This window comes from Crinia signifera, chromosome 1, assembly GCF_055691185.1.
Source record: "Crinia signifera chromosome 1, ASM5569118v1, whole genome shotgun sequence".
Lineage (NCBI taxonomy): Eukaryota > Metazoa > Chordata > Amphibia > Anura > Myobatrachidae > Crinia > Crinia signifera.
In genome coordinates this window covers 423573926-423594657 of record NC_139217.1, presented here as the reverse complement: position 1 = coordinate 423594657, position 20732 = coordinate 423573926, and the positions used below count along the sequence as shown (strand labels likewise).

Here is a 20732-nt window from a genome sequence, read left to right as displayed (position 1 = left end):
CAGTTTTAGGACTTCAATAAACCAAAACATAGAATGCTAGTTTTCTTGATATAAAACAATCTTGGGAGCACACACACGGATTCAATTCTTGCTGAATCTTAACAGGAAAGGTAAAACAAGTGTTAAAATCATTCTTTTTTTGTTTTGTTTTTTAGAAGATTTCCTATTTTAAAGGCACAACATAAGATTATCACAGTATGCCCAGATATATGTTCAATTTGGTTTGCGAAACCAGCAGATTGACTGCTGTATTTAATGACTGGCCCATCAGTCACCCCAGGGTGGCGAGCTTACATGTGCAAAAAACTACCCGTTTGAGAGCTCCAATGCGACTTTTCGCATTGCGGCTATACCCAACCAAAATGACCACGAAAAACTTTTAATTAAATATCACCCCACAAACTCCCGTCACTTTAGACAGGAGATCGGGTGCAATGAAGCATCTGACCATACCCCAATAAGTGATTACTGCACATAGTGTAAGGTCATGGCTTATGTCCAAACGCAATTTTGACCAGTCGCAACGGATATCTGAAATAACCTGAATAAATGTGGTTTTAGCTGTTTAAAATAGTTTATTTGGTTTTAGAAATGCAGTATCTATGTACACGGTGTGACAACTATGGTAATAACGGCACCCTGTTGGTTCAATAAATGCATTAAATCACCATACATTGGGTATCTATGTAATCTACTCATGGTATCAATTGTGCTGGATGATTAACATTTTTGTTCCAGGATTCCATCCATATTCTTTTTCACACTAACTGTATTATATCATGAAGATACTTAGAAATCCAAAGTGTCTTTATTGTCCAATATAAAAATAGCCACTACGGTAGAGATGTGCAGGTTTGGATTTACCCGTATCTCAAAACGAGATCTTATTGGCTGTCACATGTTTTTGAGCCAAAACATGTGAAAGCAGATAGCCAATAAAATCCCGTTTTGAGATACGGATAAATCCGAACCTGCACATCTCTAGTCTAAGGGTCACTTGTTATGTAACCAAAACACTAATTCTACTTTGTTTAAGGTGACCAACTTTTGTTACAATGATAAGAAGTATGATCTTCATCTTCCTTTTATTTTTAGGGGCCAATCGAATCATCCACAAGTTCGACATATACCACACTTGTGGTACATCCGGACTTTGCGAATCTCTATTGGTAGGTTTGCGCGCAAAAATGTGCAAGTTGGGGCGAATTGCTGTGCCTGCAACTGGCCCCCCTTTGCAGGTAAATGGATTGCCCCAATAAGATTACACAAACCTAAGTTTACTGGAATTCTGGTTTAGGATACTTGTGAAGCTTGTTAAAAACATGACAGGGTCGCAGACAGTAACACTTCTATCAAATGAGTTGACCTGCGTATACACTATGTGATGTATCATTCTATCTTGTGGATCAGACTGATCTATTGTGCCCATCGGGCTGTGTGTACACACTACCGCGCACTGCTGTGTGCAGACAGCTTTTGCAGTTCACATTGTAGCATCAGCTATTCAAAATTCCATAAAATCAGACCAACACAGAGGGCACACCCACTATTACTGGCAGTGCGACGCAACAGGGCAGAGCATGGCCACAACAGCAAGTGTGTACACTGGTTGCAATGTTTCCGGAAATATCGAAGACATCACTTGCTGGGCTTTAAATTATTAACTAAAAGCTCATTACAGTGAGCTTCCCGAATATCTTGCAACGTAAGCTGAGAGCAGGCAAATGATCCCCGGGTAACCGGTAATAGAAAACAAACATCCAGGATGGAGCTAATAAAAAAAAATCTGTGGAGAAATGTAACTTTAAATGATGGTATACTAATACAGCCAGGACAGGATCAGGCAACTGAACTACTCTGCTCTTAAATATTAAATGTTGGGGGTGAGGTGATGGGAGCTGTATATTCTCATACCTGTAGTAGAGAAAAATAAATAATAAAAACCAGCAAACCAGGGAACACAGATATAAAACTATTCCAAATAAACACATGCAAGCCTGAAAAACAGGAAAAGTCCTGCAGGAAACATGGGATGGGTGAGTCCTCGATTCTACAGACATCAGCAAATATGACAGGAGCATCCTGCGGTGTAATGCCTGGGATAACAATCTGTGTGATTGGACAGACTGAAAAAAACAAAGCAGCTTCTAAAAGGTGGTGGCTGCGAGAGAAACTACTACACCCACTCCTTGATCTGGCACGGGTAATAAATAGGAGCGCACACCTTATTAGAACTTACTGCAATGTCCATGTTTGTGCAGACTGATCCTTCACCTGAAATTCCTTTTAGAGAATATTGGTAATATTTAGCTACTGACTGCACAGAATGGCTGACTATGTGTAGAAAGGAACATATAAATCCATAGTCATATCTCCCAACATGTATTTCAGATTACGCAAGACAGCATCAGAGCGATCGTTTGATCTCTTCCTGGCATTTTGCATATACAATCATGTCTGCACACACACACACAGGGTGCGGCTGAACCAGTGCCAGGCACCTATTACTCACAGGCAACATGTTCATATCGCGGCAGCTAACACCATTCATACATATTATAATCCAAATGTCATTGCCAAACTGGCTCAGAGCCCAACACATGTATATGCTGCACTTTACACGGACTGGGATTACTTTGAAAGGTAAAAGGAGATCCCTATACAAACCGGTTTGTCATTTGTAAAAAGGGCTGAAATGTGTTACTATTTATACACATATCTGTATCTATACAGTCCAACAGCTCCTAAGGACAAAGACCGCTGTACTGAAAGGAATGTGTAAAATGTAGAACATATTTATAAATGCTGCAGCAATGTCCGATATCATTACTTCAATTCTGCATACATCTCCCCACAGGTAATAGGGCAATGGCTCGGCATTTGGGGGTTACTATGGAAAATGTGTAAAATTCCTCCTATCTGCACATATTATACAGTTGTGTTTAAAATTATTCAACCCCCAATGCTGTAAAGGGGTTTAGGGACTATAGTGTACATTTGGAATTGTATTCAGAATGAAATCCTACAAGGACGTTTTAAAGAACCAAATGCAACTAAACTGACATCAATTGTTTATATAACACAGTAGTAAATGTGTATTTTGTGGTTTCTTCATTGCCACAATTATTCAACCCCTTAAAGACTACCACTCTGAAGAAGAGAGGTTAATTCTGGTGTTTTCAATCAGGTATTGAAAACACCTGTGGATGTCACCGAGCACCAATCAAGCATAATAAGCACCAATTAGGCAGCTTTAAAATGACTGTGATACTCAGCTCCTTCTAGACATTTACTGGTGTGGTTACAAACATGGTGAAGTCAAGAGAATGGTCCAGGAAGACAAGAGAAGAGGTGATTTGTCTTCACAGGAAGGGCAATGGCTATAAGAAGATTGCAAAGAAGTTAAACATACCAAGAGACACCATAGGAAGCATCATTCGCAAATTCAAGGCAAAGGGCACTATTGAAATGCTACCTGGTCGTGGAAGAAAGAAGATCCTGACTTCGACTGCTGTGCGCTACCTGAAGCGTAGAGTGGATAAAAGTCCCCGTGTGACTGCTGAGGAACTGAAAAAAGATTTGTCAGATATGGGTATAGAAGTTTCAGCTCAGACAATAAGGCGCACACTGCGTAATGAAGGTCTCCATGCCAGAACCCCCAGGCGCACCCCCTTGCTGTCTCCCAAGAATAAGAAGAGTCGACTGCAGTATGCCAAAAGTCATGTGGGCAAACCACAAAAGTTGTGGGATAGTGTTCTGTGGACTGATGAAACAAAATTAGAACTGTTTGGCCCATGGATCAACGCTATGTTTGGAGGAGGAAGAACAAGGCATATGACGAAAAGAACACCTTGCCTACTGTGAAGCATGGCGGAGGGTCAATTATGCTTTGGGGCTGTTTTGCTTCTGCAGGTACAGGGAAGCTTCAGCGTGTACAAGGTACCATGAATTCTCTTCAGTACCAGGAGATATTGGATGAAAATGTGATGCAGTCCGTCACACACCTGAGGCTTGGGAGACGTTGGACCTTTCAACAGGACAATGATCCCAAGCATACCTCCAAGTCCACTAGAGCATGGTTGCAAAGGAAAGGCTGGAACATTTTGGAGTGGCCATCGCAGTCACCAGACAAATCCGATTGAGAACCTCTGGTGGGACTTAAAGAAAGCAGTTGCAGTGCGCAAGCCTAAGAATTTGACTGAACTGGAGGCTTTTGCCCATGAAGAATGGGCGAAGATACCCGTAGATCGCTGCAAGACACTTGTGTCAAGCTATGCTTCACGTTTAAAAGCTGTTATAACTGTAAAAGGATGTTGTACTAAGTACTAAGATTGAATGTCACTTGGGGGTTGAATAAAAACTAATAATGATGTGAGCACAGAAAAGACATTTGTGGTTATTTCATTATAAACTTAAGTTTATATTTCTCTGACCTACAAGTGCCTCTTTCATGTAAATGTAAGCAAGATGACTGAATGATCGAAATCAATGTCAAACTGGCCAAAACATTCAATTTCAGTGGGGGTTGAATAATTTTGAAGACAACTGTATAAACAGATTAGTTACCAGCCCATCAAAATGAATGAACAATATAACTGCAATATCGGCGCTGGCAGTTGTGCTCGGCCAAATGGAGCAGCACTGGAATTGCTCTGCGGGATGCCATCTAGTGGCAGCTGGTGCACAAAGAACTTGAATTCCAACGGTAGAGGTGAGTAGCAGCGTTACCCTTTTATTATATATAATATAGAGAGAGATAGAAAGAGAGAGAGAGAGAGAAAGAGAGAAAGAGAGAGCGAGAGAGCGAGCGGGAGAGAGAGCGCGCAATTGATATTAATACTAGTGAACCCCATTCCTCAAAATCCAGCAAAAACAAATGTATGTTCTACAATGCATTTACTGTATCCCAAAAATTTCAGAGGTGAATCTGGTGAGCTTGGCAAGCTGCAAAGCTCACCAGTGACATTGCCCCGTCAAATTCCTGCACGCACGCACACAACCACCACCCCCCCCCCCCCTGCCGAATACCCACATTAACGTGTGAGGGGATGTGTAACAAAGGCACATCCCCTCACATATCTCCGCTGCAGGAGGATCGGCAGTCACTAGGTCGACCACTAATGGTTGACAGTGACTAGGTTGACATACCCTAGGTCGACTTTGACAGAAAGTCGACATACAACACTAGGCAATCACACACAGATGCAAGAGCATGTAAAGGAAGTGTCAAAGTAAAACGAGTGCATATGTTCCTCTAACTTTCCTGGTTTTCCTAATCTAACCATTAACTAAGGGCATGATTCAGATGTATATGGTGTTATACTGTACACTTGAGAGTAACAAAATTGTAGAACGCAAATGCAGCAGGAGGCATCTATATCAGTGGTTCCCAACCTCGGTCCTCAAGTACCCCCAACAGTGCGGATTTTCCAGGTCTCCACACAGAATCACAGGTGACATAATTAGCTCACCTGTGGATCTTTTAAAATGTGCCTGAATAATCTGTGCACCTGCTGGGTGACCTGAAAAACGTGCACTGTTGGGGGTACTTGAGGACTAGGGTTGGGAACCACTGATCTATATGAATCATATTCCCCCAGCATGCACCTGCGATCAGAGTGCTGCGTCAGACCACCACTACTGCCCCTCAGCAAGTTAACTCAGACTTGTTGTCAGTAATTCTCAGGCAGGTCCAGGAAGCTAGCCTCCAAAGACGCAGACATTGGGCTCAACAAGCATGCATTTTGTAGACCAGTCCAGGGAACCACCCTCAAACTCTGTAGCATGTCAATCCGTGAGAATGGATCAGGCCTTAAGTTAATATGCTACCAAACAGAGCAATGCCATCTAACGAAATCTAAAACTCACATAGTTGAATATTTTTTTGCTAATCGAGTGATAAAAATCTCAAAAGTTATGCAGGTTAAACAAGCAGCTGATATCAAACAAACATACAAAAAAAAAAAAAAAATTTTACATTTTTTAGGCAGAAGCCTACAATAAAGAAACCCATTAGATTTACTTCTCTGATATGTTAAATATAGAGTACTGACCAGCATTGCCTTCAGTTAATGAATAACATTTCTAATTCCTTCTTACTGATCTAAACATGCAATTACATAGAGAACGCAATCAAAATAATTGTGGGAATATCCAAGATGGCTAAAAAACAAAACAAATAAAAAAAAACTTCTGTTCCGTAACACACTATTGGGAAGAAATAGAACGATGGGCCTGATTCAGTAGTGAAAACTCGCCCTGTATAAATCTGAAAACATCGCTATCCGTCTGCATTGTTTCTAACACTCAGAAAAAAGGCCAGTGCCCACCCCCATACGCTGACTTCCTTTCTGTAAATTGTGAAGGGGTTGTGATTAGATATTTTTACGCTATTTCTAATGCTATTTTGGATTGCACACTATGATCTGTACACATTCCCAATCATTCGATAATCGGGTTGCAGCACATACTTGATGAGATGTGTGATGGGAGCACGCATCTCATTGCACCCAGCAATAGTACTGTGTACGGGCACCCTAAGGCAAAGTTTCCCTCTAGGGAATGGTTTTTTTGTCTTGCCCCCCAAAAGGGAGGGATTGGCCCATTAAGGACTAACCCAAACCCCCGAGAAGCAAAATATTTGAATATGCAAATTAGCCTAAATGCATTATCAGCACATATCAGGTAAGGGGCACCAGGGGTACCAAGAATGGCAGTGCAGCTAGCAGTGGATAGCAGGCTGCTGGTAGAGCGGGGTAGGCGCCTCTCCCAGCAGTAATGCAGCACACCCCATTGTCAGCCATGCTAAGCTACCAAATAGTCAGCAACTAGGGTTCCCAAAGCAGACTACTAAATCTGGGCCTTGGTCCAAACCAAAGCTCTTGTACTTTTATATGCCAGGAACAGGGATAGATAGATAGATAGATAGATAGATAGATAGATAGATAGATAGATAGATAGATAGATAGATATCCATCCATAGATATCCATCCATAGACCAAAAGGCAGCATGTGCATTATTTTCGATACCACTTGCAATAAAACCCATTCATACGACTTTTGCGCCCCCAGAATGTACCAAAGGCAAATAAAACTGTTCTACAATAATTACAAACAAATGGAATGCAATTGATGGGTGCCATGCAAAAAACACACCACAGTTCAGAGGTTTCATGCACATTTATAATGTGCCCTGTGCGTCAGATCTACTGGAATCTGTGTTTCAGCAAAGGTATTTATGCACCTATTTATGCGGCTGCAAGAACACAAAAACATTCCTTCTATCCCATGTTAAAAAGAAATAGAACTCTAGAACATGAAGACTTAAAGGTCATTTACCATGTAAACAATTGCTGACCTCGTATCAGAGAATTTAACCCCTTCCTGACAGAGCCAGTTTTTGCGTTCCTGACAGAGCCATTTTTTTCAAATCTGACATGTTTCACTTAAGTGGGGATAACTTTTTTTTGCTTTAACTTATCCCAGTGATTTTGAGATTGTTTTCTCGTGACACATTGTACTTCAAGTTAGTGGTAAATTTGGGTCGATACAGTCTGTGTTTTTTTGTGAAAAATACCAAAATGTCGTGAAAAAATGGAAAATTTTGCAATTTGCAAAATGTCACATTTTCTGCTTGTGAGACAAATAAACATACCACTCAAAATAGTTAATAACTAACAAAGACCATATGTCTACTTTATGTTGCAATCATTATTTCAACCTCCTTTTCATTTTTTTGGACACTAGGAGGCTTCAAATATGAATAGCAAATTCTCAAATTTTCAAGAAAATTTCAAACTCTGATTTTTTTAGGGACCAGTTCAGTTATGATGTGACTTTGAGGGACTTGTATGTGAGACACCCCCATAAATGATGCCATTTCAAAAACTGCACCCCTCACAGTATTCAAAACAGCATTTTGGAAGTTTGTTAACCCTTTAGGTGTTTCACAGGAATTAAAAGAAAGTGTAGGTGAAATTTCAAAATTTCATTTTTTTTTGCAGATTTGCAATTTTAATACATTTTTCTAAGGAACACAGTAGATTTTACTAGAGAAATGTGACTAAAAATTGATTCCCCCAATTCTTTGGTTTTCATAAATATCCTATATGTGGCCCTAGTGTGCACGGTGACCAAACCACAGGCTTCATAATAGAAGGAGCACCTACTTGATTTTGGAGCCTCCTTTTTATGAGATTATTTTTTAGGCACAATGTAGGTTTCTAGGCACCATAAGATGCTAAAAGTTAGGTACCCCCCCACAAGTGACCCCATTTTGCAAACTACACCCTTCAGGGAATTCATCTTGGGGTATAGTGTACATTTCAAACCTCCAGGGGTTTCACCAATTGTGGTACAACTGGGCAGTGAAAATGAAAAAAATTAATTTTTCATTTTCACAGCTCAGTTGTATCAAAATTGGTGAAACCCCGGGGGGTTTGAAATGTACACTATACCCCTTGATGAATTCCCTGAAGGGTGTAGTTTGCAAAATGGGGTCACTTGTGGGGGGGTTCCACTGTATGGGTGTTTCGGGGGTCATTCAACCAGAATCTGTGCTGCAAAATCCAAAAATCACTCCTTCCCTTCTGAGTCCTTCCATGCACCCAACTGGTATTTTTTGGTCACACATGAGGCATTGCCGTACTCGGGAGAAATTGGGGCACAGATTTTGGGGTGCTTTGTCTCCTTCATTCCTTGTGAAAATGAAAAATTTTGAGCCAGATCTGCATTTTTGTGTAAAAAAATGTAATTTTTTACAGAAAAATGCAGTTCTGGCTCAAAATTTTTTATTTTCACAAGGAATGAAGGACACAAAGCACCCCAAAATCTGTGCCCCAATTTCTCCTGAGTACGGCAATGCCTCACGTGTGACCAAAAAATACCAGTTGGGTGCATGGCAGGACTCAGAAGGGAAGGAGTGATTTTTGGTGCTGGAATGAATGGTGGGTGCTATGTCGCATTAGCAAGACCCCCGAAGCACCAATACAGTGGAACCCCCCCACAAGTGACCCCATTTTAGTCACCAGCTTTGGGAGGGGGGCTGGCGCTGCGGCTGGCGGGGGGGTGGGAGGGGTGCTGGTGCTGCGGCAGCCGGGTGGGTGGGAGGGAGGGGGGCTGGCGGGGGGGTGGGAGGGGTGCTGGTGCTGCGGCAGCCGGGTGGGTGGGAGGGAGGGGGGCTGCCGGGTGGGAGGGGGGGGGGGGGGGGCTGGCGATCGGTGCGGTATATACACACACACACATACATATATATATATATATATACATATATATATACACATATACATATATATATACACACACACATTATATATATATATATATATATATATATATATATATATGTATATGTATATATATATATATATATATATATATATATATATATATATATATATATATATAGTTTTTCAGTGCATATATTTATTTTTTTTACTTTTTCTGCAGCTTGATGCTGCTGCTGCTGCGGGGGGGAGGGGGGAGGAGGTCAGCGCTGCGTGCGCTTCAGACGCTCCGGGGGAGCCGGGGGAGCTGCTGCTGCTGCCGGGTGAGTGCCCGGCGGGTTGGAGGGGGGGCTGCACATCGGAGGTGATCGGTGCTGTACTTGACAGCACCGATCACCACCGATCCCTGTGTTACCGAGCGGCTTAGCCGCCGGTAACACAGGAAACGCTGTGAATGGCTGTTCAGATTTGAACAGCCAATCACAGCGATCGCCGACCGGGGGGGGGCACCCCTGCCCCCCCTGGGCGGCGAGGGGGGATGTCTGCTGTCAGGGACAGCAGACATCACCTAACTGTCACTGCGTCTCTAGACGCAGTGACAGTTAGAAGTCATGACGTACATGTACGTCAAATGTCGGGAAGTCCTTCCCGACCATGACGTACATGTACGTCAAATGTCGGGAAGGGGTTAAACACATTCATTGACATGACTGAAAGTTGCCCTGCCCTGTGATAGCAATCCCAGTAGAACACCATTAGATCAGAACGTATAAAAATGTAATGCGCTGAAGATAATCTCATGATGATGATCTTTTACAGCAGGGAGATCATGCCAACAAGTCTCATTGACTTTTTTGACTCCGTGACCAAAATACTAGATGAAGGGGGGGCTGTAGATGTGGCATATCTAGACTTTAGTAAAGCATTTGACACTGTCCCACATCGCAGGCTGCTAAATAAACTTGAAAGTGTGGGATTGGATTATAAAACAATTAAATGGATAAGAACCTGGTTGCAGGATAGGAAACAGACAGTTGTAGTAAATGGAGTGCCTTCTATGGAGGAACATGTTACCAGTGGCGTACCCCAGGGATCTGTACTTGGACCAGTGCTCTTTAATATCTTTGTTAGTGACATTGCAAATGGTATTGAAGGGAAAGTATGCCTTTTTGCAGATGATACAAAGATATGCAACAGAGTAGACACACCAGGAGGGGTAAATCAAATGACTGATGATCTAAATAAACTTGAGAATTGGTCAAGAGAATGGCAACTACAGTTTAATGCTAAAAAATGCAAAATTATGCACTTGGGACTCAAAAACCCAAAGGCTCAATATAGTATCAAGGGTACTATAATGGAAACTACTGAGGAGGAAAGAGATCTATGAGTCACTATTTCAAGTGACTTAAAGGCAGGGAGGCAATGTAACAAAGCAATGAGGAAGGCTAGTCAGATGCTTGGTTGCATAGGGAGAGGAATCAGTAGCAGAAAAAAAGACGTAATAATGCCACTTTATAGGTCATTGGTACGGCCTCATCTGGAATACTGTGTCCAGTTCTGGAGACCATATCTTCAGAAGGCTATAAATACATTGGAGAGTGTACAAAGAAGGGCAACTAAAATGGTTCATGGCCTACATCACAAAACTTACCTGGATAGACTAAAAGATCTTAACATGTATAGTTTGGAGCAGAGAAGGGAAAGGGGGGACATGATAGAAATCGTCAAATATATCAAGGGTTTTAACATAGTACAGGTGGGAAATTTTCTTCAAAGGAAAACAAGTAATAAAACACGAGGACATGCAATGAAACTGGAGGGAGGTAGGTTCAGGGGAAATGTTAGAAAGAATTACTTCACAGAAAGGGTAGTGGATAAGTGGAATAGTCTCCCATCAGAGGTGGTAGAGGCTAAGACAGTAGAACAATTTAAACATGCTTGGGATAGGCATATGAATATCCTTACAAAGAAATAAGGATTAAAAAGGGTTGAGTTTACCTGAAGGGTAAAAAAAAGGGGCAGACTAGATGGGCCAAATGGTTCTTATCTGCCGTCAAATTCTATGTTTCTATGTTCAACTGTGCATATGTCTGCCTATTATGGGAACTCAACTTTGCAAATTACCTTGAACATCTCTATGGGGTAAAAGGAAAAACCACAGAGAGATTGTCGTTATTGACAGAATGGGGATCCGCTTCTGCAATGCTGTCAGAAAGACAGTACTGAATAGGGGCCTCCCGCTACTTCCCCCCTCGGTAGTAGCGGCAGGGATTATATACCCTCCCATAGAAACTTATCCATCGGAAAATCGTAATGTTAATCACCAGTCCTGACTGGTCAACGCCTCACACAAGCAGTAGCTCCTGAGAAAATCCAACCAGGGAACAATAGGAATGCTATATCATTAAAAAAAAATTCTGCTTCACACCTTTGTGCATGCTGTACATCATTTTAAGATATGCATTAAAACAATAATTAAATACTAATAAAGAGCTAAAGCAGAGCACGGAAGACAACAGGTGATTAATAATAGTGTGCTGCGTTTAGTCTGGTCTTTTCCAGCAAGCTCCCTGCAGCAATATAAACAGCTCAGAGGCTGTTGTGTGCTGGAGGAATTGGTATATGTTTACACCATACGCAGAGCGTGAGCATGGAGAAAATAAGGGTTCTCTGCCTTTAAAAAAAAAAAAAAAAAAAAGCTATTAAAAAAACAGAAAATGGATCTGTGAATGTAGAAAGCAAATACGGTCATATCAAAGAGTAAGCTCCTGTAATCACACGGTGCTGTATCTGGTAATGACTGCTTATTGTACAGTAGCAGAAGGCCCTTTCTGTACAGAACAGTGAACTACATGGAGCAAAGGGCCTAGCAGAACAGACATCAGGGCCTGCTTAGCAAGAAAGGTTGCGAGTGGTCATACATGTATGTACAGTTTTAATTTAATTCCATTTAATAATATAGGACATAAGCATTTAGCTTTAATCATTTTAGTGTGTTTAATTGCTCATTTTTAGTTAGGTAGCATGACAGGAACGTCTACGCCCCCCACGGAATGAAAAAGAGGAAATAAGTGATTGTCTATATCATTCTCGATTCATAAAGAAAGGACACATTTCTATACATCTGCCACTGCTTAGCATAGTAGTGTCTGCTTATGAGAAACATACTGGCAGAGCTATTTAATAAAGCTACAAATAACATTTACAAAAATATGGAAAGCTTAATGAAATGTTCCCCGCTATCACTTTCTGTACACAATCCCATTGAAATTTTACAGCCTGCTGGCTATTGCGGATATCAGTGATGCAATTACTTAAACCCAATTGTATAGCAAGAGTACGTAGAAGGTCAAAGATATCATTCTGAAGTTATGGGGCATACACAAATAGATTGCTTAAAAAGATGCCCCAACATCGTTCTGTGTGTAGGGGCCATAGTGAGCGTGAGACCCAGTGTGACCCATCGCAGTGTGCTGTGCCTTCATGAGTAATCCAGCATCGCCCAGAATGCTCAGCAAAACTCCCTGTGTGTAGGCCCCTTTAGAGAACAGCATTCTTGTGAAGGTTATATCAGCTGTATTATAGGTAACAATTATAGTTTTAGATTAATGAGAAAGGGATATTGCTGGATTAAGCCATGCACTTTGACACAACTACAAGGTTATTTATGTATTATAAATAAGATCAGCAAAACATGGAAAGGGACAGGCAGTCCCCAATGTTACGATAAGCATCATCTGGTTATGATCAAACCTGATGATAGTCTGTGGAAGGACAAACAGCAATTGTATTCTTATGTAATACTGTCTGTAGAACACAATCTCTGAAATTGCAATAGTGTATATCAAATGGCCTCTATTCTTTCCTCTCTAGGAGCCTGGTTGATAACCGATAAACCCAGACTTTGGGTTATAGTGGAAAGGGGTCTTGTATCCCAATTCCCTCTTATAGACTTATTATGGTTGCCTCCATCAGAAGGGAGAAATTTAACCCATACATCTACAGTGGTCCAAGCGGTACGCAAGACATGGGCCCTTATTCAGATCTGATCGCAGTACAAATTTCTTCTCAAAATGGGCAAAACCATGCAAGTGGGGCAGATGTAACCTGTGCAGAGAGAGTTAAATTTGGGTGGGGTGTGTTGAAACTGAAAGCTAAATTGCAGTGTAAAAATAATGCAGCCAGTATTTACCCTGCACAGAAACAAAATAACTCACCCAAATCGAACTCTCTCTGCACATGTTAAATCTGCCCCACCTGCAGTGCACATGGTTTTGCCCATTTTGAGAACAAATTTGTACTGCGATCAGATATGAATAGGGGTCATAGTGTATTTTGATGTCCCAAGTGCCGGAAGTTTCACAACCTACTTTAGAATTATCACTGAATGGATTAGAACATTTGATTCCGGATTTGTCACTCAACTTGTGGATATCTAATAACATTATTACATTGAGGGACATATCAGAATCAGGCACATTACAATCCTTCTCCCAAATTCAGACAAAAAATATTCTATATCCTGGAAAGAATTCTACAAATGCCTACAAGTGAGACACACCCTAAAGCCATTACATAGAGCAATATGGGAACTACTTCAAAAGACTAACAGTAAAGGTGCAATATCTAGGTGGTATACGTTCCTATTTACGGGAAGCGGTCATCTATTAGAATGAACTTAATTCTACAGTCATTATGTAGACCCCACTAGGTCGACTGGCAGGAAGGTCGACCTGACTTAAGGTCGACATGGGCCAAGGTCGACATGACTTAAGGTCGAATTTGCATAAAGGTCGACATGAGGAATGTCGACATGGGTTTTTCACTGTTTTTTGAGCCGACATGTGCCGACAGGCGGTATTTCATGCCCTACCATCCACTAGGCAGGGTTCGCAAATACTCGCTATAGCGAGTATTTTACCCACTTTGGAGCACCAGGGACTCATTTTTTATGAATGGCTCACGTAAGCTGGCTCCTGCACTGTGCCTAAACAACAGCCGGCTGGAGCAAACACCAGAAGCAGCTGCTCAGCAGGGGAACAGCGCTGCGGCTGGTGTGAGGACGGAGCATGAGGAACTGACACCAGCATTGGGGGCCAGAACCAGGGAGGTGTGACAGTGAGGACGGAGCAGACCCGGGCAGGAAGTAGAGGTAAGAGGGGTGCGTGGTCCATTTAGCAGGCTGCTTGGCTGTGTCATGTAAGGGGATTTATTGCTAGCAGGACTCGGGCTGCAGACTTCCCTCCTCCTCTCCTACCTTGCAGTGCTGCTCACTTGTGTGTCCCTGTCCCATCCTCCAGGCTCTGAGTGCTGGCTGTTAATGTCCCCTCCTCCCGTCACTGCACGGCTGGCAGAGAGGCTGCAGCTCACCAATTAACTCTTAACAGGCAGAGCTGCCTGTAGGAGAGGAGCCTATAGACTCTGCTGGGATTTCACTCACCCTATCCCTCCTGTTCCTGCTGCCATTACTTTTACAATCCTGATTGGTGCAGCACAGGTGTCCCTATTCCGACATTATGCCTTTTTCTAGTATATGTGTATCTTGCCACAATAGCCACAGTTTTGGGGTGCCCAAATCTATGTTTGCTTACCCCCCAAAATATAGGCTCGGGCTGGACCTTGGCTCAGGGTATATGCCATATGGAAGAGATGAGGAGGCTTCTGTATGTGCCATGCTGGGGAAGGGGAGAGGAGGCTATATTCCATTGGGACCCAGAAAAGATCAAGTAGGACCCCCATTTTTGTAAGTGAGGGGTCCCAGGGACCCATAATTTTGGGGGGTTTTCGCGATCACTGCTAGGGCATGGAGGAGGTTATTAATGTTGTGGCGAGCGAAGCGAGCCACCCTGCCCGAAGCATTGCGAGCGAAGCGAGCGTCCGATTCTCATTGCCAACTGTGTCCATGTCGACTGTGTCGACATTCGGGTAAAAAAACAGTGAAAAACACATGTCGACATTATGACCAGTCGACCTTCCTCATGTCTACCTTTATGCAAATTCGACCTTAAGTCATGTCGACCTTGGCCCATGTCGACCTTAAGTCAGGTCGACCTTCCTGCCAGTCGACCTAGTGGGGTCGACCTAATGACTGTAGACCTAAGTGTGGTCTGACAGATGTACCGATTCCCCTATTTAAACCTCAACACTTCACAAAAGTTTCTTCTCAAGTTAAATGGGAAACCAATATAGTCATGACCCACTGGGAAGAGGAATGGTAATCAGTATTCCAGATGTGCTTCAAAATGTCTAAGGGTGAAATTTACTAAAATGTGAAATACACTTCGCAGGTCATGTTACTATGGGCAACCAATCACATCCTGTCTACTATCTTCTAGAGGGTGGTAAATAAATTAGAACTAGCTTCTGATTGGTTGCCCATAGCAACATGACATGTGAAGTGTATTTCACATCTTCGTAAATTTCTCCCTAAGTGTATATCCCATGTCGAACAACATTTGACACTTATGCATAGGTTATATATGACCCCTGCTTTATTACACAAAATAAGCTCCACAAACCCAAAAGTGTGCTTACTTAGCATGGGGTTGTGACAGTGGGGAAGCTAGAATGGTTATAATGATGTATATCTATTATTTATCTACTTTGCTAATACTATACTATTGTACTGTTACCATACCGATCCCACCCACTTTCCCTTTCTTTGTTTTGTACCCATCCCCTCTATAAAAAAAAAAAAAAACAACAACAATAACTAATGTTAACTTTATTTACTGTTTTGTATTTTCTAGTATCAAAAAAAGTTAAATATTAAAAAAATAAAATTGCGATAATGTGACATTTGTGTTGTTCATACCAAGATAGAGAAATAGGTTTACAAAAAACTATTGGCAACATCACTTTTTATGTCCAGCCCAGTTATTTATAATGAATGATGTCTTACCTGCGCGGTCTCCATCATTTTCTGTTCAAAGTCAGATTTTACAGCAGCATATTTCTCCACACATCCCTTATAATTCTCTGTGGCTTTTTTGGCTTTTATTGATGCCTAAAGTAAATAAAAAATTAATTAATGTACAAAGGATTCCCCCCGAACTTTAATCTTATACTCAAGAAGATCTTCAAAATGGAGAGAGGGAGCTGTGAATACAGAGGGCAGTATTCAATGACAATACTCGGCATGTGCAGCGAATCCTGTTTAGGATTTGCTGCACAGTCACCGTGTTCCGGAGGGCTGGAGCCTTCCCTGTCAGACCTGTCACCGTATTCAATGCAGCATGGGCTCGCTGCCACTGACGGCGATTCTTAACCCCTGCGGCGGGGGATGGCGGCAGGCAGGGAGATGGAAGTCTCCCTGCCTACCCTAGAATGTATGTGGGGGGAGGAGGGCTCCCAGCACAAGCTGTCCCCCAGGAGAGCTAGCAGGGGACGCAGGTAGGGAGCCACTTGCACTGCTCCCGATTGTGCATATGTAATGATCGGGAGCAGTGAATATATGAATATCTAATGAGCGGCTCTCGGCCCCCTGCTGGCTGTTATGTATAAAAAAAAATAATAATAATTTATTAAATATATATTCATGTGCTGTACACCAAATTTAAAATAAAAAAACCTTTATTTTTAAAGTTCATATTACAGTTCACCATAAAAAGATAGCGATTGCTACACGGTGACACACAGCGAAAATCACTTAAAAAGCAATTCGCCATCTGATCATTGAATACACTCAAAGCGAATCACATTGAAAAACCACAGCGGTGGTGAATTGTCTGTCATTGTCCGTCGGTGAATTGTCAGTCATTCACTGTTCGCCGTCTGCGAATATTGCACGTTGAATAGGGGGATTCACTTTCTCAGTAAAAAGATTCACTTTAGAGCATGAAAATAGCACACATTCGCCGTAGAACATGGCGAATCAGCCTCATTGAATACTGCCCAGAGATTGGAGGTAGAAGATAGTGACGAAGCTGTTATTTTGACAGACTTTTAACTAGTGCCTTGCATAAGGCAATTGGTGCGGCATTGATTTGTGGATTATGGCCTTTAGTCATTTTGCCAAACGATTCCATGATGGTAAAGTGACAAATGCAAGAATAAAGTATGACAAACTCACAACTGCCTTTTTAGAACAATAGTAAGGATATAAAACCAAAAATATAATGTGTAATAAATACTGCCCTTTTACACATAACTGGAGACATTTAAGATAACGGATGCATGATGCACTAAACTAGGGGGGGATAGAACATACAGAACATAACACAATACATGAAAAGCATTATTTATTGGAGAGCGATGCAGAACATGATTGGTAACATCACATGGAGGATTTCCCCTTGTGTTACCTTCTTTATTCAGCGTCTGCATTTCACCTAAAATTATGATACATAGAACCCGTTCTCCCTAACACAACCAGAAGCAGCTTCTAATGTTTTCTTGTTCTATTCCATCTATTGTGAAACGTTAGAGCTTGCAGCAAAAGCAGAGTGCTGTAGGCTGCCATGATGTATGGCCATGTTCCAGACCAGTATAGGAAAGGGGATGACACCACGCCAGCATCATCACAGAACAAACACACCACTGTTACCTTTTCTATCTCTTTCTGGGCTGCGCCTTCCTTTTTCAGTCTCTCACACTCTACACACTTGATGTTGTATAGCTCCTTGGCTTTCTGCAGGGATTGAGTAATGCTCTGAATGTTCTGTACGGCCTCCAAGGTTCCAGATACTTCCTCTTTTGTCTGCCAAATGTAAACAAATGGGTAATCGTCCATGTAAGTGTTCCAGTAGTTCTTAATGATCCCAGTATACAAACATGCACACTTTCACAAGTCAGACCTTTTTATGAGCCTTCAGTTGCTCTTCCCCGTACTTCTGAAGTTCTTTTATGAATTCCTGTAACTTCCGGACCAGTTCTAGGTGACAGCCAGCGAGCTTTTCTGTTGAGGTTTTGAAGACGTCCCAAACTGGCCCAAACGTCCTATGTAGAATGAAACATTTACTCTCTGGTCTCTTGTAAAAAGTTAACTATTATAAAACCTGGTTCCTTAGTGAACTACACACCATACATACCCAAGTTGTGTGTAATTGCTTGCAGACTTCGCGAGTTTGGTCATCGATCGGGAATACGCTTCTTCTATTGTTGACCTGTAAAAGAAAATTGTTGTAACAACTGCTGGAATTACTAGGACAAGAAAATCCTGAAGTGGGCTTCCAATTTCACATATTTTAGATGTGACCCTCCACCTACGCCCTGAGAAATATGTATGGCTTCCAAACACGGACACGTTCCAGATGCACATTAACAAGATTCTCTCTATTCGCCAGTAGAAGTTGACACAGGTGTTAGACTTGTGCCCCTTCTACACTGTATGAGGAAATTCCCAAAAAATGTGCTAAAGAAGATGGAGATGCTGCCTTCCACAGACACACTGTGGCGGGGATGGGCTAGGTATTAGCAATGCACATCTTAAGAAATAAAACTATTTTCAAGCAAGATTTAAATGCTATTGGGAAATCCTGCAGGACATACAATAGCACCAGAGAATGTTTCAGAGCTAGACGTACAATACCTAGAGCACTGAATATAAGATTCCTTACTGGCTAAAATACACATTCGCCCATGGAGTCTGACCAGAAGCTCAAATACAGCCTCATGGCACATTCACTATCGTCGTTATTTTATTTTTATTTTTAAATCTGTTACAAACATAAATGACAATTATGTATGCATATGTACAGCAGAACCTCATGTTTATATCCAACAAGAGTCGTGTTAAATTAAATATCACTCATACATTCGCTAGATCACCGATATGTGTAGCTCAGACAAACGCGAAGGGTACTTCTACCCGATACATGGAACGAAGATGGATACTATAATACTAATCTGAATTAGATTTTTTTTAACAGATTTATTGGGAAACATTTATATCAATAGTAACTGGATTTACATGGGAGTACTTTGGTTCAAATATTCACAAAAAAAGCAGGTACCTGGCAAATGTTTAATGCTGTTTGTAACATTTGGCAGCAAAGACATTAGATGCGAATTGTCTCCATAAATGTTACCTGTGCACAAACGTGGCTGACCTTCTGAGATGTTGTACTCCTTTCATAGGTGGTACATACTGCTGACTGGCTGCAATGACCATAATAAAAAATATAAATTCCCCTTTACTAGGTGGATTACCAAGCAGCTCCGCTAATAATGAATGACCTTGTAAGCAGCTCTCCTAAGCACCGCCAGCTAGATATCACTATGGAAGACGATACAGATACAGTGCACAGACCAGGAAGTAGTCACCCACACAGTGATTAAAGCTGGGCTGTACACTGAGGGGACCTTATCCACTGTCCAAACACCAAGTATATGACCCCTGGCATGGTTTTATTACACTTATTTCCACAATGGAAAATAGCTTAAATGTTCAATGATATGTATGCAAGGCATTGCAACAATATTTGACAATTAAATCTTAAAAGTTTCAAAAAATGGGAAATCTTTGTGTACCCAGGTGCACAAGGTATGTCAAGCCCTCGCTTGTGGTGGTCAGTTAGGTTCTAATGAAACTGTATTAGATCAGGAATCATGATCCACAATTACATGTCTCTAATTAGTAGAACACCCGACACTGCTGCCTCTAACGGCACAAGCCAAACATTTGCTTAACCAGCAGCATCCGCACACTACAACCAGCCGGAAAAGGGTTAAATATTACAATAAATGGCAACTGTTAATACTATTGTCCATTGCCAACAATTCAGATGCAATAATACAAGAGTAAATAGGACACAGATGGAATTACAAAGCTGGGACTGTTTCTGGTTACAAAGAGGAATAAGACGAGGCTGACACTGTGCCACTCCACTGATTCTGGAGGGGGACGTTCTCATAAGCAGGCAGACCTCTACTATGGTATTCTCTTCCTTTTATTTCCATACATTTGTGTGTCCAAACTACAGATGTGCCCTAAAACATCTAGCTGCAATACACCATGCAGTGCATAATGTCATTGGCTTGAGTGAGCAGGGCCGCCATTAGGGGGGTGCTATGGGTACAGCTGTCCTGGACTCGATCTCTCAGAGAGATGAAAGGGGCCCGGGCAGCTAATTTTGCACCCCGCTGCTTCTGCTTTGCCCGCACTGGGCAATGTTGAACGAAGCAGGTCCTGGAGTGCAGGCTTCATCAACTCAGGGCGCCGGTGGCCAATTAAAATGCTGCACTGGCTTTTGAGCCAATCAGAGCTTGTGTACTGTTAGCCAATCAAAGCGGCTGCAGGTACGCGACCTATGATTGGCTCACTAACTGGTGCTGCATTTTAATTGGCCGCCGGTGTACTGACTTGATGGCAGCACAGTGGAAGAGTGGATGGGGGAGCAGGAGCCGGGGGAGGTAAGTGAAGTGAGGAGCCCAGACTGGAAAACAGTTCCAACCCCAAAATTCCTAATGGCAGCCCTGTGAGTGAGCAACCAGGTCCAATGCAACTGTGCTAATATTGGACGTCTTTTATTGATCAAATCAGAACTCAACTACAAAGACTGTGCC

General features: G+C 42.0%; 1 protein-coding gene across 6 annotated transcripts in view; it reads right to left on the bottom strand.

Annotated features, from left to right (window-relative positions):
* Positions 1-20732, bottom strand: part of FCHO2 (FCH and mu domain containing endocytic adaptor 2) — a 113495-nt gene that overhangs the window by 64175 nt on the left and 28588 nt on the right. For all 6 annotated transcript variants that reach the window (XM_083151892.1, XM_083151894.1, XM_083151893.1 and 3 more), the window contains exons 3-6: positions 18257-18331; positions 18023-18164; positions 17773-17925; positions 16129-16233 (exon numbers count right to left, since the gene is read on the bottom strand). In XM_083151892.1, coding sequence (XP_083008018.1) covers positions 16129-16233; positions 17773-17925; positions 18023-18164; positions 18257-18331 — 475 coding nt within the window. The remainder of the gene's footprint in view (positions 1-16128; positions 16234-17772; positions 17926-18022; positions 18165-18256; positions 18332-20732) is intronic.